General features: G+C 34.8%; 2 protein-coding genes across 2 annotated transcripts; both read right to left on the reverse strand.

Annotated features, from left to right (window-relative positions):
* Nucleotides 1-584: 584 nt before the first annotated feature.
* On the reverse strand, nucleotides 585-10,508 carry LOC108329306 (style cell-cycle inhibitor 1-B). The gene is made up of 4 exons (XM_017563466.2): nucleotides 10,324-10,508; nucleotides 9,990-10,118; nucleotides 1,489-1,541; nucleotides 585-969 (listed from the first exon to the last, which is right to left on the reverse strand). Exons 1-4 carry the CDS (start codon nucleotides 10,373-10,375, stop codon nucleotides 742-744), a joined length of 462 nt encoding a protein of 153 aa, XP_017418955.1. The 5' UTR covers nucleotides 10,376-10,508; the 3' UTR covers nucleotides 585-741.
* Nucleotides 10,509-15,415: 4,907 nt separating this feature from the next.
* LOC108326801 (60S ribosomal protein L19-1) lies at nucleotides 15,416-17,505 on the reverse strand. Its single transcript, XM_017560367.2, has 5 exons — nucleotides 17,322-17,505; nucleotides 16,909-17,031; nucleotides 15,832-16,145; nucleotides 15,673-15,716; nucleotides 15,416-15,590 (listed from the first exon to the last, which is right to left on the reverse strand). Exons 1-5 carry the CDS (start codon nucleotides 17,431-17,433, stop codon nucleotides 15,566-15,568), a joined length of 618 nt encoding a protein of 205 aa, XP_017415856.1. The 5' UTR covers nucleotides 17,434-17,505; the 3' UTR covers nucleotides 15,416-15,565.
* Nucleotides 17,506-17,814: the final 309 nt, after the last annotated feature.

The following is a 17,814-nucleotide window of genomic DNA, read 5'->3' on the forward strand; positions in this document are numbered from 1 at the left end:
TCACGTAGGAAGGAATAATGGATTATCATTCGAAATAATCAACTATTTCCTAAATCACACTCAAAACCAACGGATAGATAATCGATTATCGTAGAGTATTTTTACTCCAAAGAGAATTTTAAAGCATACACTACAAGGAAACAAATAAAACACTAAGCCCTATATAAAAACAACTTATTACAAAAACTTTTATACATAATACAAGTCTTTATAAAAATCTTCTTACAAAATCAACATTTGAGACTTAATTTATATATCATCAATATGCTTCAAGATTTTGTAATAGATACAACACAGTCAAAGAGGTTGTTATCAATTACAGTGCTTCTATTTTTTTTTGGGTAACGTTCTATTTTTTTTTAGTAAGGTTTATTTCAACCGTTTCAATATACATCAAATCTCTTGTTTCGAAAGTATGATAAAATATATAAATACTCTAGTAAACATTTTTAATATTATTTTTAATCTTTTATATTATGCTAGTTAATATCCTTAGTTAGTCATTGTCTAGTCTATTTTATTGCACTGAATTATGTTGATACTCATAATTGACTTTCATGAAATACAATCAAGAAACAATTTCCTTCCCGAAACTAATTCTTGTAGATTTTTGTAGAATGATTTTACACCCATAAAGAAAAAAAAAACATTTGAATTTTCTGTATCAAGTTTGGTGGTTAGAATGGAGCTAAATAAAAGTTCCACATAGATTGGATCAAACGACTGCTCTTAAAACTAAAGTTACTTCTTGATCTTCCAGTTATGGGATGTGCGGGGTCCGCTTGCAATGCCTTCATAGTAGTGTGAATCAAGTTTTCCTTTATTCCAAGCTTTGACAAAATCTGTAAACAACTCATGTGCTGACTCGGACAACAGATCAGAGAAAAACACATTTTTCTCTTCCTTTAGCCAGGCAGCGAACTCATTATTCTTTGCAAAATAGTCATCCTTTGACAATTGTAGGAATTCCTACATCCAAAGTAGCCAAGATGAAACCTAAATACCAATGAATCAATATATAAATAATTTCAATAACTACTCCTATCAACTAAAAGCACATAACTTGATCAATATAAGCCAATTGACAAGATATCAGTTTCAGCCTTATAATAGAAGGCCAGGACCTATGTTGAATAGAGTGGTCAATCCTAAAAGTTTTCAATAATTTGATAATTATACAATTCAACTAAATAAAGTCATTAAAATAAGGGAAACAAACACTGTTGGACTGTTAGACGTTGCAGCATTAACCTTTTTTTTTTCTCTTTCTAATAATATAAAAGCTTTCCCTACAACATAACAGTGAAATTTTGTAGAAAAAACAATGCGGTAAAATGTGAGGGTAGAAGAATAAATTTAATAGAAACAACTGTTGAACAGAAAAGCATAAATGAAAAAATGAAAGGGTGAGGTCCCAGATACAACTTGATAGTAATACAATGTTATTTTGCATGTAGCACAACTAATGATATTGGCAATACAACTTACCGTATGGGCATCACCTTTTCTATGCTTGTTTCTGTGCTTATCTTTCGACTTCCCTGAAATAACAACAAACTGTAGATTTAATTTGCCATGAAAAAGAAACCCATTTGAAAAAGGGGAGTAAATTAACCAGAACTTTAGTCGATAAAACAACCAAAGTTAATGCTCATCTAACATAATATTAAGCAATAATGACTGGAAAAATCGTAATAGAGAGGAAGAGTATGACCATCTTCACTTCACTTGGGTTAAAATGTAGGCATTCAACTATTTAGAAAGAAAATATTTCTAAGAAAAATTTCTAGTTTTCTCACCATTCATCAGCGGAGCAATTGTTTTACGGAGAGTTACCAAGGTATGAGAAACAAATTTTAGCCAAAATTTGTTTTCTTAAAAATTGAAGCATTTTTTAAGAAAAGGTGATGAAGTACCATACACATACAGCACTACGTAGAGCCACTGATACCAATAATTCGTGCGTTGTTTCTCTCAAAAATCAATTGGGCAAATTCAACTCAAACACATACAATATTAACGTAGGACAAACCGCACACATGGCAGGAAGAAAGATCTTTGGAACGCTGAAAAATAATAAGGAATATGGAAGAAGGGTGATATACTAAGAAATGAGGAATAAAAGTAAAAGAAGAATCAATAAACAACTTCGATCATAAATTCAGTTTTGCAAATCCCTAAGAGCAATGGTCAATAAATCATGATATACAAAGTTTTTATTTGAAAGCATGGTAATTAATGCATTGATAACATTAAATGTTACATTTTGAAATAGACTTACCATTTTAAATTTCCTAATGGTTGCTGATAGTACCAAACACAGAAATAGAGACAAAGGTAAAATAATCTGTCATTGCTCACTCTGTCTAAACGGAACATAGGAGAAGAAAAAAAAAAACTGTACAGGTCATATACTCTGACCTCACTCCCAATTTCCCAAAATTTCCCAAACCCCCTACACGTGCTCCCCCTCTCCTCTGTATTCTCCCTTTCCCTCTCCCTCCAAAACCGAGAAAGAATCTTTCTGTTAAGATCATAATAATTGGGTGTGTGCATATGGTCCTAGAGAATGGGTTTCCAGTTCTTTCTTTTATAAACCTTAATGAACTTCCCTTTTTGCCCTTTTTCATTTAAACTTGTATTCGTATCAACTCCATCCTCCATAATTGTTACCTTGTCCTCAAGGTGAAGTTCTGGAAAGTAATTTCCCATCTTTTGTAGATATTCCCATGAATTTTCACACGATGGCATACCCTTCCATTTCACTAACACCTCAGCATTCTCTCCCTCTCCTCCCCTAACTGCTTAAATCTCTTCTGGTTGCATTTCCAACTCCCAATTTTCAATTATACACAAAGGAAGTGACTGCATACTTTTGTTGACACAATTGGCTTTAATAAAGAAAGATGAAAAACTGGATGGACCTTGCTTCCTTCTGGCAACTTCAATTTATAAGCTACCTCTCCCACTCTTTCAATGATTTCACAGGGCCCATAATATCTCTTACACATCTTTTGATTAATTCTCTTGGCTAATTTTTTTAGCTTATAAGGATGGATCTTCAAGTAAACCCAATCCCTTATCTTGAATTCCATCTTTCTTCTATGTTTGTCCGCCTGTTGCTTCATGTGGTTTTGAGCTTACAATAAGTGGTCTCTGAGTTCAGTTAACATCTCATTCCTCTCTTGTAACATGGAGGTCACTTCTTCCATGGGAGTGACTGACACATCTCCTCATACCACCGGAGGGGGATCTCGCCCATAAAGGGCCCTGAAAGGAGTCATTTTTGTAGCTTCATGGTAATTGGTATTGTACCAAAACTCAGCCCAACTCAACCATCTATGCCACTACCAGGTTTTGTCCTTGTCATGCATGAGATAAGTCTCCAAGAAACTATTCACCACCTTTGTTTGACCATCCGTTTGAGGATGGTAAGCTGAGCTAAATTTTAATTTAGTCACGGCCAATTTGAACAACTCTGTCTAGAAAGAACTCATGAAGACCTTGTCTCTGTCTGAAACAATTGATTCTGGAAATCCATGAAGTTTTACCACTTCCTTCAAGAACAGTTCAACAACTTCTTTAGCACTATAAGGGTGTGCTAAGGCTAAAATATGTGCATATTTGGTGAACCTATCCAGCACCACTAGAACTGTATCCATTCCTCCCGACTTAGGTAATCCCCCCACAAAATCCATGGATATGTCAGTCCAAATTTGTTTGGGAGTTGGAAGAGGTTGTAGCAACCCTGCTGGACTAAAAGTTTGATACTTATTTCTTTGGCAGGTCTCGCATCCTCTTACATAATCTTGGAACATCTTCCTTATTCCCTCCCAATAGAATAGGTTAGATATTCTTTTGTAGGTCCTGAAAAATCCAGAGTGACCACCTATGGCAGTATCATGGAATTCCTTCAAGATAGATTTGATCTTTGGAGAGTGTTTAGGAATGACGAACTTATCTTGGTAATATAACTTACCCTTCTGCACCATATACTCTAGATGGTTCCCTTCATTCACTGTCACCTCTTGGAGGATCTTCCTCAGTTTATCATCCTTCTCTACTTCAATCTCAAACTCTTCCCATTCATTGAATTGAACTATGTTAATGGCTGAAAATTGCAGTTTTCAAGATAAAACATTTGTTGCCTTATTTTCCAGCCCCGATTTGTATCTTATTTCAAAGTCGAACCACATAAGCTTGGATATCCACTTGTGTTATCCCTCTCCCATTAATTAGCCAAGAATTTTAGATTCCTTTGATTTGTGCGCACAGCTTCTCTCCGATCAGCTTTTGGGGCGTGTTTGTCACACGCCACCTTCCCGGTGTCGGAATCACACTGCGCCACTGCCGTTCGTCTCGTCGAACCTCCCTCTCTTTGTTCTGAACCTCCATAGCAGCCATGGCAAATAATTGTAAGACTTCATGGCATTCCACATTTGATTGTTAGTGATCGAGACCCTTTGTTTATGAGCCTCTTTTGGCAGGAATTATTTCGGTTACAGGGAACAACTTTGAAAATGAGTTCTTCTTATCATCCTGAAACCGATGGTCAAACGGAAGTGGTAAACCGATGTTTAGAAGCTTATTTATGATGTTTTGTGTTGAAACAGCCCAAGAATTGGTCATATTGGGTACCTTGGGCAGAATTATGGTATAATGCTATTTTTCATGGATCGACAGGAAAGACTCCTTTCGAAATCGTTTATGGGAGAACACCACCTACATTAGTGTGCTTTACATAGGGAGAAACGCATGTGGACGTTGTAGCCGCTGACTTGGTTGATAGAGATGAAGCTATTCGACCATTGAAATATCACTTGCTGCGAGCTCAACAGCAAATGAAGAAATTTGCAAACAGAAAACGTAGATTCATGCAGTTGGAGGTAGGAGAGTGGGTGTTTATCAAATTACGACCACATAGACAGCTAACCATAGCTTAGCGTATTAATCAGAAGTTGGCACCTTGGTAATACGGGCTTATTTTAATAGTGGAAAAAATTGGAGAATTGTCTTATAAGGTGCAATTTCCGGAATCAGCCAAAGTACATCCAGTTTTTCACATTTCCCAACTGAAAAAGGCTATTGGAAACCATGCACAAGAACCGACTTTACCAATAGAGTTCAGTCTTAAGGAGGAAGATAAGGAAAAGCCTGAGGCAGTGTTAACAGCCAGGAAGATTTAGGAGGGTGGTAACATCATCAAACTGATGAAATCGAAGGGGAGAATAGAGGAGGAGACAACTATAGAAGATGAGGTGCTACTGCAGAGTCAATTTCCTTCTCTCGGCCTTGAGGACAAGGCTGTTGTTGAAGGGGGAGTAATGATAGGACTCCTAATAAGGATCATAAGGTGGGAAGTGAACATGGGCCTATTACTTACACTTGAGATTAAAACTGATAAAATATATTCTTGAGGGCTTAACAGATCCCTCTCATTAATTCTATATATATTGAAAACACAAGAGTACATGGAACACCAAGAGTCTACACTAGACCTCTAGGTACAAAACTAGGTATTAATCATTACTGGTCTAGCATACTAGCCTTAATGATGATATGTAACAGTAATTATTCTAACACTCCCCCTCAAGCTGGAGCATACAGATTGTATGTACCAAGCTTGGAACAAATAAACTCAATCCGAGGTCCCCTTAATGACTTAGTCAACACATCTGCGAGTTGGTCATTTGATCCAACAAACTCGATACATATTTCTTTTGACAATAACTTTTCTCAAACAAAATGACAATCAATTTCTATATGTTTAGTTCTCTCGTGAAATACTAGATTTGATGCAATGTGAAGAGCAGCTTGGTTATCACAATACATCTTCATACTTGGATGTCACAGAAGCTAAGCTCTTGAAGGAACTGCTTTACCCATATAAGTTCACATGTTAGTGACACCATTGCCCTATATTCAGCTTCAGCCAGCTTCAGCTGTTGATCGAGCCACTACATTTTGTTTCTTAATTTTCCATGAGATAATGTTTCCTCCAAGGAAAACACAATATCCAGTGAAGGCTTCCTTTTTCTTCATATAACAGCCCTTGCCCGGGAGCCTTTTTCACATACCTTAGAATGCGAATGATAGCATTCCAATGGCCAACACATGGAGCTTGCATGAACTGACTAACCACTCCAACTGCAAAAGATAGATCCGGCCTTGTAATAGTGAGATAGATTAGTTTTCCAACTAGCCTCCTATATCTCTCCGGGTCGGAGAATAACTCACCTTCTTCTGTTGTTAATTTTTTATTTGGGTCCATAGGACTGTCAACCGGTCTACAATCAATCATGTCTGTTTCTTGCAAAATATCCAGAGCATACTTCCTTTGAGAGATTACAACTCCATCTTTTGACTAAGCTACTTCAATGCCTAAGAAGTATTTGAGGCTTCCAAGATCCTTGGTTTGGAAATGTCTACACAAGTACTCCTTCAATTGAGATATTCCAGCAGTACATTCCCTGTAATAACGATATCATCAACATATACAATTAAGTAAACACATTTCCCGAGAGACGAGTGATAATAAAAGACTGAATGATCTGCTTCACTGCGTTTTAGCCCAAATTTCTGAACAATGGAGCTGAATTTTCCAAACCAAGCACGTGGTGATTGCTTGAGCCCATATAAAGATCGGTGCAATTTGCAAACCATACCAGACTCCCCCTGAGCAACAAACCCAGGAGGTTGCTCCATATAAACTTCTTCCTCAAGATCACCATGGAGAAAGGCATTTTTGATATCCAATTGATGAAGTGGCCAATGACGAACGACTGCCATTGCGAAGAAAAGACGAATGGTAGTCATCTTGGCCACGGGAGAAAAGGTGTCACAATAATCAAGGCCATAAACCTGAGTGTATCCTTTTGCAACTAGCCGGGCTTTTAGCCTATCAATGTCACCATTAGAGCCGACTTTAACTGGATATACCCAGCGACAACCAACAGCCTTTTTTCCCGGAGGAAGTGGAAAGAGCTCCCAAGTATTACTGTGGTCAAGAGCCTACATTTCTGCAATCATGGCTTGTCGCCATCCAGGATGATCAAGTGCTTCTTTCACATTTTTGGGTATAACCACAAAAGAGACTGTTGGAAGTCTCACATTGACTAGAGATAAGGCCAATTCATAGTTTATAAGTGGGTGCAAACCTCATCCTATAAGCCGGTTTTGTGGGGTTGAGTTAGGCTTAAAGTCCACTTCTAACATGGTATCAGAGCCATAGTTAGAGCCTATCCTAGCGATATTTGTTGTTTGCTGGGCATATTGTTCCACCCGCTATCGGGTCGCTATCGGACCACCCATTATAAATGTCTAATCCCACGCTCGAGATGTATATACCTCGGCGTGAGGGGGGGGGGGGGGGGGGGGGGGGGGGGGGGGTGTTGGAAGTCTCACATTGACTAGAGATAAGGTCAATTCATAGTTTATAAGTGGGTGCAAACCTCATCCTACAAGCCGATTTTGTGGGGTTGAGTTAGGCTTAAAGTCCACTTCTAACATATATATTGAAAACACAAGAGTACATGGAACACCAAGAGTCTACACTAGACCTCTAGGTACAGAACTAGGTACTAGTCATTACTAGTCTAGCAGACTAGCCTTAATGATGATATGTAACAATAATTATTCTAACACTTACCAAGGAACAATTATAGAAGGAACAGTTAGGCCCAAAATATGGAATGTTTATGTCAGAAGAAAGAAAGTGGGTTAGGAAAAGAAAGAGTGAGAAGTTAGTTGAATGACGTGTCAAGAATTTGGGGATAGGGGAATTCTGTTATAGGAGAGAGAAGGGAGAGTGTGAAGGGGTACGGAGTAGGAAGTTGTGAGTCGGTTAGGGAGAGAGTGATCCTCTGGAGAAGTCTAGTGCTCTGGGTTTGCCTTGTTGTTGTAGAGCTATCAGCTCAATAACATTTTACTGCATAATATTCTAAATAATATAGACTTAAATATTGATTTATTTCTTAGTTTTTATCAGAGAATGTGTCAAACAGTGTAAACAACTCAAATGCTAGCATGAAACATGTTTGACACGTCAAAAAAATTTAACATAATTTGGTTAAAAATGACTATATACATTTATTTTTAAAGTTTGGGTACTAAAATGTATCAAAGTTTTGGATAAGAAGGAATTCCAATTTTGTGTCAAAGTTCAGGGACTAAACATATTTAAGAATTTTAATAATATTGCCAGTTTCCCGTCATAATGGCTATATAGTCAATAAAAAATATATCATCAATATTTTCAAAGAGAAAGATAAGGAAATAGTGAAAAAATCTGCTGTGCAATGGCAATATAATTGGCCAATAAGGTGGGTTTCAAAGGCTAGGGAGATTATCAACATCCAGGAGAGAGATGCAAGGGTAGGAGTATCAGCAAGACCCTTCATAGAATGAGCATTTCCTATTTCCACCTTGAGGGTAATATAGAATTTCAAAGGGCAAGTATTGTTAGGATGTATAAGAAGGAGGACTGAATAAGGACAGCTATTAGTCAGTTACTCCATCAGTTATTTACTCAAACTATTTAGTAAAAATGGTTTGGTTAGAAAAATAGGAAAATCAGATTGGGGAAGGTATTCGGTAAATCAGATTGGGCATTCAGTGAAGGGAAAGATCCGCTATGAATGGCAAAAACCCCAGGGAGAATTATACTCTCCACTATCTGTTATGTTTTAAACAATAAAGTTCCACCCTATTTTATTTTTTTTCACCAAGGTTCCATTCAAGCAGGTAGTCACGTTTTATGGCTATACTTTGCCCTATTATAGTAGGAAATCAAGTACCTATGGATACATGATTGAGAAATGCTTTCATTTTCCAAGACCAAATGAATTTAAATTTAAATTCGATCTGCTAAGTTATGTTATGAACTGGAGAATGGATGAGAGTTTTTCCTATTCATACACCCATCAAACAGAAAGATACCTAAAATTTATTTTACATTCAAAATACATAATAAATATTGACATGCCTTTCGGATTAGAACATTGAAGATTTCAGCATATAAAAAATAAGTGTCCATGGCCTCTCGCTTCCTATTCTAACAGGCTTAGGCTTACAATCTCTCGATACCCTCCAAATCATGTTGACTGTAGATAACCCTTCCCTTTTTTTTCCTCTGATTGGAATTATTCCATAACATGGAGATATGATCCTAATCTCTTAAATATACTAACACAGCCTATCACAGCCTAAGGTACTTTCAAAGCAATATTTCTTACACAATAATACAATATTAATGCTATTATATTCCGTTTATTTAAGATTTGAAACTAATACTGCCACCAAGGTTTAACTTGGATGTCCAATCCAGATAATCAGAACCCAAATATGCATGTATCTATGTCCTGCCGGTACTACAGTTAAGCAACAACAAAAGCCCTGTTCCACTAGATGAGGTTGACCACATGGATCATATGAAGTTTTTCGTCTAAGTTTAAGACCAAACTTAAAGACATTATTCAGTATAAGGTTCTTCTTAAAGACGTCCCCCAAATTCCCTCTTTGTCCTCCCCCCTTCCCCTTTTGACATGACTAGAAGCCATGTTGGCTACTCTTTGGTGCTTTCAATGAGCTTCTCTATTCTTGCCCAAACCATCTTAATTGATTTTCTGCATTTTTTTCCTCAATTGGTGCAACACCAATTCTTCTTAGAAGCAATACAGTGTTATCAACGTGCTGAAAGCTGAAATTCCGCCATAAAACATGTCACTATAGCCAGAACGGCCTTAGCATACCTCCCTTCACAAATTGCCTATGGCAGTTGGCAAAAAATCTGCCTCACCATTCCACCACATGTCAAGGTGCCACCATTTAGGAATACAGATACTTTCATTTTGTATCTTGCCTTTCCTTGTGTGACCATACATTCATCTTAACAATCTCATTTCTACTTTTTTTTTCTCTCTCAACCTTCCCAGTTCTATCCACCAAAGTTAAGCAAAGGTTAAAAAGTAAAAGATATAAACCCTACTGACCCTTCTTATCAGATTTTTCTTTGGAATGCTTGCGAGATTTCTTGTCTTCCCTTGGCTCTTTCTTTTCCCTCTTCCGTTCCTTCTTCTCCTCATCCTCTACCGTTCTCTGCCTCTTGCTTCTCTTATCCTCTGTCAATTAACCCCAAAATTAACAAACAACAATAACGATAAACGGGCAAACACAAAAACATGGATAAATAAGAACTAAATCCAAAGTTTTTCTTCTTGCCCACTATTTTAAAGAATCCATGAATCAAATTTAGTTCCAATCCCAAAACATAGTTTGGATTTTTGCAGAAAGTGGAATGATGCATAGCGAGGGCAAGTCAAGTACCTTCTTCTCGTTGGAAGGGTGAAGTTCGTTTCGATTTCCTATCGCTTCCCATGATTTTTTTCTTTCTTTTTCTGGCAAAATGTTATAACCAAATTGCTCACAGCGTCACTCAAAACCCGTTCTCACAATTAGTGTGAAGAAAGAAATCCGCAAATATAAATTAACGCGTGTTTTGTCTGGATATTATGACAAGAGTGCTCCTTCCTGCACCTCATTTGTTTTAATATGCACCTCCCAATTGACATCTTCATTTAATAAAATCTAAAAAAAAATGTAACGATGATTTAATGATTTTCAAACACTAATAATTCTTATCTATATACTATTGTACTGTAACTCTTGGATGCACTCATCTCATTTCTTCACTGTTTGTGCATGTACTTCCAATCTCATTTTTTTTGTTAATTTTTTGTTATTAAATTATTATTTTTATTTTGTATTTATTATATACATTTTTTAAGTGTTAATTATTTTAACTTTTACTTTAATTTATAAGATGTTTCTATTTATATAATATGTTAGATGCTGTTTTTAAATTTAATTTTATGTTGTTTTAGTTGTATGTTGTTTTAGTTTTATGCTTTTATTTAGGTGTTTTAGTTGTATGTTGTTTTTTAGTTAATAAATAATTTTATATTATTTTATGCTTTTTATACAGTTGATTGTTAAGGTAAAGTTGACCTTTCTCCTCAATTAGATCTTTCTCTAAGAAGATCTCGTCTCGGTAGCTTTGAGAATGAACTCATAGAGGAAAGGTACACCTCGATGTGTTCTAATGTTTCAGCCTTCCAAATTCAGAAAACAATAATAAAGCAAATGAAAAAGAAGGAAAAGCTTGACCATAGTTCAAGCTACGGCAAAGTGTGAAACCGCATTTCCAAATGCAGCAAAGTGTGAAACTACATTTCCAAATGCGGCAACCGTATTTCCAAATGCGGCAACCGCATTTCCAAATGCGGCGTTGTATGAACTGCCAGTGGTTAGAATGCATTTCAAACTGTTTCTCAAACACACTTGTAAGTGCGGAGAACTCTATAATCCTTCTTTCGGAGAGCTCTACAACTCCTTTTCCAACTTGTGCGGTTACAACATCGACTTTCATTTGCCCAAAAATGCTTGTAAGCGACAACGAGTGAGGCAGGAAGGGAGGATGGGAGGAGCACTCCATGCGAGAAGAGAGAAGAAAGGGGTGTATGCAACAAGGAAGTAAAGTTCTGACAGGGACATAGTTGGAATAATAAAAGAATAGGGAGGTGCAGGATGAGACTAGAGAGGTGCAGGGAGAATCACTCTTATCACAATCATGAAACTAACTGGTATTTTTATTTGGTCGCAATTGGTTATCATCTTTAAAGTTTAAAACATTTATAATTTTCATTTTTCTGAAATATACTTGTGTCTATATTATTAAATTTTTTAAATTTGACATAATTGAATTTTAAATTTAAATGAAATATTATTTTTAATAATTTATTATTTAGTTTATTAACAATGCTATTATTCAATCATTTATTCATCCTTTTATATCATTATTTAATTATTGCTATTATATTAGAATTATTATGTTATTGTATTATTATATTATAATTAAATATTATTATTAAATATTATTAATAAACTATTGATTTTTAAAATCAGGAGTAGATGATAGAGAAGAAGAACAAATTAGAATAATAGTTAGAGTTTTACAAATCTAAATATCTATAAGAAAAACTCTTAAAATATATGTATATATGTTGCTAAGATTCTCGAGCTTTATTGAGTGTTTGAAATACTCTTTTGAAAGCTTAGATGTTCGACTTAAAATATATGTATATGTGTTGATAAGATTGTCATCTTATTCATAATATTTTATTGTAGTGTTTTTGTAAGAACTTTCTTAAAAAGAAAAAATTGTTTACCTGGGAAGTTCTTGTATTTTGAAATATAAAGCTCAATTGCCGGTTTTTCAAAAGGATCGTTTAGCTAAAAGGAGATAAAATAACACAAGAGATTTTATACTAGTTCGCTCCAACTAAGCTACATCTAGTCTCCTTCGTAGAGGGTTTCACTGTACTCTTCACACGATTACAAATGAGTATTAGCATCACTCTTGGTACTAAGTCTAAATATTCATAGGTGTTTCTCTCTTTTCTCTCACAGTGGTAAGAAATCTAACGCTTAAGCTCGAGAGTATCTCTTTCTCTTTTTCTCTTATCTTCTATTTTCTTCAACTCAAATGTATTCTTTTTCTTTAAGCTCTTTCTCTCTTGATGGATATATCGTTGTAAGCTTTTTGTGCTCTTTAGCTATCCTCTTGATTTTCTTCTTGAGAGATCTTTTATTTATAGACTTCATGGATATATGTCCATTACACTGAATTTATATTTGATAGTCTCGATACTTGTAATTTCTTTTTCTTCTTTTCACAGCAGTTGTTGTTTATGTCAACTTTTATCAGAGTAGACATATTTTTTCAGTCTTTTGCTTGGAGTAGGTTGTACGATCTTTTTAGACTTTGCTTCAAGTGAGGAACATTCTTTGAGTATCTTCTTTGTCTCTAACGCCCACTTTTTGATATTTGATCTATAGCACTGTGGAGACATGTAGAATAGTTTATTTGAAAAATAAGAGTAAACTGTGCATGCAACATATATGACTTTTCTTATCATTTTTATTGTTTTTGAATGTTGAGCATTTAATTTCATTTAATGCTTGCTCAGAACAACAAAGTGTTTTTTGATTTCCTACCGTTACGTAGCATTTAACAATTAAATTCTTTAATCTGAAGATACCAAACGTATTTAAATACTTCATCAAAAGATGAGGTGCTTGTTTAGCTCATGGTATTATTTTAATCAAATACACGCTTCTTTGGCTTTTGTCTCTTTTTAGACAAATAACATTTAGCTTGCTTAGACTTTATTATATGTTTTAGTAATTAAGTCTTTTGATGCGTTTGTCCAAGACATTGTCTCGAACCATTTTTGTTTTCGAGAGATGTTGAATACCTACTAAAGGTATTATAAGCATTGAACGTTTAGCTCAATCTCTCTTGGACGCTTTTAGACAACACATCATATGCGTCTGAGTGTTTTAGTCTAAAGGTTTTTCTATTCCTGAGATCTAGGTGTTTTCCTACATGTTTTTCTATTCATAAAACCTAAATGTTTTTCTATGTTTGGGGTTCAGATTTTATGTTGTGTGTGTTTTGAGATTTTGGCTCTAGATTTTATGTTTTCATCCTAGGTTATTTTCTGATGTTAACCCGTTTTAATGTTATTTGATTAAACTTCAAAACATTATATCATTTGTTCGCATAAACGATTTAGTCTTTAACAATTTCCAGTGCCATTAAGCCTTTGTAAATCATCATCCACTTAGGAGTCTCCTCTAGCTTGTGTGATATAACTTGAAAGAGTTTATTTCATCTCTTGGAAAGAACGAACACCTCTTGGAAAAGACAAATACTCTTGAAATTGGAAGCTTAGAATGTTGAAAAGTTTTTGAAATCTTCACAACATATATTTATCCTAATAAGAACATCTGGATATCTTTTTCAGCATAGAGATTCTTTAGCTTCTTTTATGTATTTAATTAGATGAAAAGGTTGATTGATTAATAAAAAGAATATATTTTAACGAAATTCAATTCTTATTTTCACATTATTCATATTTTTTCTCTCATCTAATTGAATTTTTTTCTCACCTAATTGATTTTTTTTCTTTATTTCGTTAAACACATTTATTTGCTCTATCTATCTCTCCTTTCTTTTTTTGTTCATATCCATCATATTTATTTTCTATCCTTTTCAGTTTACCAAACAAACATTAAGTTTATGTCTTGAATTAAAGTGCTTCAATTATACAATTTTACCATTGATACTTCATGTGTTTTCAGCACCATCCTAGTATTATACCCTTCTATATATTTTGATGTTAAGGTTAATATACATATATAACAAAAAATATTTCATATAAGCAAAACTTTACTATCTTCTATTTTATATCTTTTAACATTTTATATTTAAAATTTGTATTTCAAATAATTGATATTTTCAAATTTTACAGACTAATTAATGTTTTTTCAAATATTTATTTAACATCTCCTGTAGGAAATATATACATGAAAGGTCAGAATATTAAATAAGACATTTTATTTTAAATTAGATATTCTAGTATTTTAATTTAATCAAACATTTTTATATTAATGTACGTTAACTTAAAATACAGAGATATATTAAGAATTAAGAATGCCATTACATTTAGAATAAAATGTGTGATTTTAACAATTGAATAAAAGTATATTTGAGAAAAATATCATTTAAATTCTGAAATTTTAAAACATTAATTGTTTTGAATAAATACACACACACACATTAAAAATATTTAAATGTCTTAAAGAGATATGAGAAAGTGATTTAAATACTTATTGTCTTAAATAATGCTTTGATTTCAAGTTTGTCTTCAATCACATGTAAGTTCGAGTCATCCTTGTCACACCTTTATGAATGGCACGAACTGAAATCTTGTGTTTTCTCTAGTTAGAACCAAATTAATATTTTTGCTTCGTCAGTTTATAACATGCAATTTAAAATATTACAGATTAACAATTTTCACGAAAATATCTTGAAATACAGGTTACTCTAAAATTAATAAACAAAATACCTTATAGGAGCCCTATTCATACATGAAATTTCCCAAAATTATAAAATAACAATTCCTATAAATATTACAATCAATATATACTTATAAATTCCATCAAAATAAATCATTTCCCGTATACCTAAAGCTCTTGAATATTGCTAAGTTTACCTATGTCTTGCTCATACACAACAAAGTTTATATATTATCATAGATCATAGATAATCAAGAAGCTATTACGATAATAGCTACATTAATTCCATACAAGACTAAACAGATCAGAGGCAATACAAATGTCTTACTAGTTTAACAAAATATAAAGTCACGTATTAAAACAACTAATTTCTCTAGTCTTTCGGTCGTTTAACACGGACAAGACGGAGCTAATTTACAAGTAACCTAGCTTGGTTTTGTAGTTGAATTGTTTACGCGGCAAACAAAACAAATTCGATCGGGACTAGGCAATCAACTTTAAAGCCAAAACACATGCGTGCTAGACCATAATGTTAATAATTTCATAAGCAACACAAAAATTCAACAATACTAAGTAAAAGTAATTTAGAACAATAAATGAGAATGGCAGCACCAAAATTCTACGAGCCAATATCAGAATATGTGGCTCACTTCTTGGATTTCTTTTGTGCTCTGCAATAAAAGATGTCATTTAGACAATATACAAAGGCCAAAGGAAATAAACATAGGAAAAGCTTATAAATTAACTACTCACTGGGCAGGCTGCGGCGCTGTAGCTGCAGACTTTTCGCCTGGACCCTAGTCAAATTTTATAATTCCAATTTCAGCAAAATAATTTTAATTGCATTAATACCCAAGTGCACCAATCACCAAATCCACATTTAATATCAACTCAATACAGTATGAAACTCACTTGGGCCAATCGCTCCTCCCTCCGGGCAATTTTCCTTTCTCTGCTGGCCTTGTTCTTGGCGCGTTTCGCCTCAAACTGATCAGACAAAGTCTTCTCTCTTGCCTTCTCTGCTTTCGACTTGTGTATGCTTTCCATCAAAACCCTCTTGTTCTTGAAAACATTACCCTTAACCTTCATGTACATGTCATGGTACATATGCTTGTCAATCTTCTTCGACTCCCTGTACTTGCGAAGCAAGCGTCTGAGCACACGCATTCTCCTCATCCAAAGGATTTTAGTGGGAAGCCTAGCCTCCCTCGTACCCTTACGCTTACCTAGTATTATTCAGGAAATAATATAAGTAATCCCCTATTTCCTTGCTGTTTCACCCACAAATGTTTCATATATAAACTTGGTATTTTGCAAGACAATTACACTGATAACCCCCATTATCAAGAGTGTTATCCACAGAAAAAGGCAGAAAGCAAAAATTATGAAAAATAAACATGTCACTGTGGCTTACGGTGCACCATTAGAGGACTCCCTTCACATATGACACATGGCAGTCAGCAAAAATTAACCCACCACACTGTTCTGCCATAGAACCACCACTTACCAACATTATTTGTCAAAATGGGAAACAACCCAGTAAAATATTTCATGATATCACAGCAATTCCACGATATGTCATAGATACCAACAAAGTTTGGGACATTAAGAACTAAAGACAAGATTACATTACACATTAAGGTCCGCTTAAATAAATAGCTGAAGATAAAGCTTTATTGAATAAGTAAATTGTATGCACAGAACTAGGCACCTAATTATATATACTGGTTTTATAATCAAAAGAAAAGTAGGTTGAACTATTTTTATGTATGTTGTAAGATTACTTTCCCCAGCTATAGTGCAGAGTTCATTTCTGAAAAAGTTCACGGACATATCATAAGCTATCTAAAAAAACTCTAAACCATTTCCACGGGAGGATTTAACAAATTGAGAAAAAAAAACCCGAATGATCTAACAATTATTAGATTCCCAATCCATGAGATAGAATAGGTTTCACACAAGGGCAATTAGGGCGGTGACTAAAAATACCATATCCAGAGTGACGTCCTTTTCTCTTAGCTTCCTTCATTCGACGGGCACGTGAGCGAGAGTGAATCTTGGTGGGCTTCCTGATAATAAATCCATCCTTAACCAGCTTCCTTATGTTTTGGCCTGAAAACAAAACTCCCAAGTTTAAAAACATACACATAACCACGAATAAGGCAAATAAGGCATTTGGATCCTGCAAGACCTATGCAATCATTAGAAAAACCAACGATATTCTACAGTAACATTAGTGACAGGATTTTCAATCTACGCGTAAAGTAGGCCGTGTTAGCATTCGCATATATTCATGCAAATGCTCAAAAACACCAAAAAAGTTCACATCCTATAAAACCTAAAACGAAATCATTTAAATGAAATTAATGATGACAAAAAAGCGGAAGAGAGGGGATGAGTACGAGAATTGGCCATGGAGATTTCGTTGACTTCATTGGGGTCAAGCCAAACCTTCCCTCTGCCGCACTTGAGAACACTTGCAGCGAGGCGCTTCTGCAGTTTCAGCGAAACCATTTTTGCTGCAATTGTTGGTGATGCCAACCTTATCACGGACGGTGAAGAGGAAGCACCTTAAAACTCTAGGGTTTGGATATTATACTTGTTAGGTTGGGTTTGTGTCCCATGGACTACATTTCATGGCCCTTGCACTTTCTGAGTCTTAATGGCCCAATCCCATTTTTCATCTTCTGTTAGAGTTTATGCTACTTTTAAACGGGTCTGGCCTAAAGATCCACGACAAATTTATCTTGGGTTAGTCTGGGTTCCTTCTTACTGCACCTACATACTTTCTGTCTGCACCCATAGAATTTAATATTTCCATTTTATTTTTATTCCCTCTCTATGCTAGAAAAACCTACTCACAATGTCACGTTTACTGTTGTCAAAATGAATTAA

This window comes from Vigna angularis, chromosome 2, assembly GCF_016808095.1.
Source record: "Vigna angularis cultivar LongXiaoDou No.4 chromosome 2, ASM1680809v1, whole genome shotgun sequence".
NCBI lineage: Eukaryota > Viridiplantae > Streptophyta > Magnoliopsida > Fabales > Fabaceae > Vigna > Vigna angularis.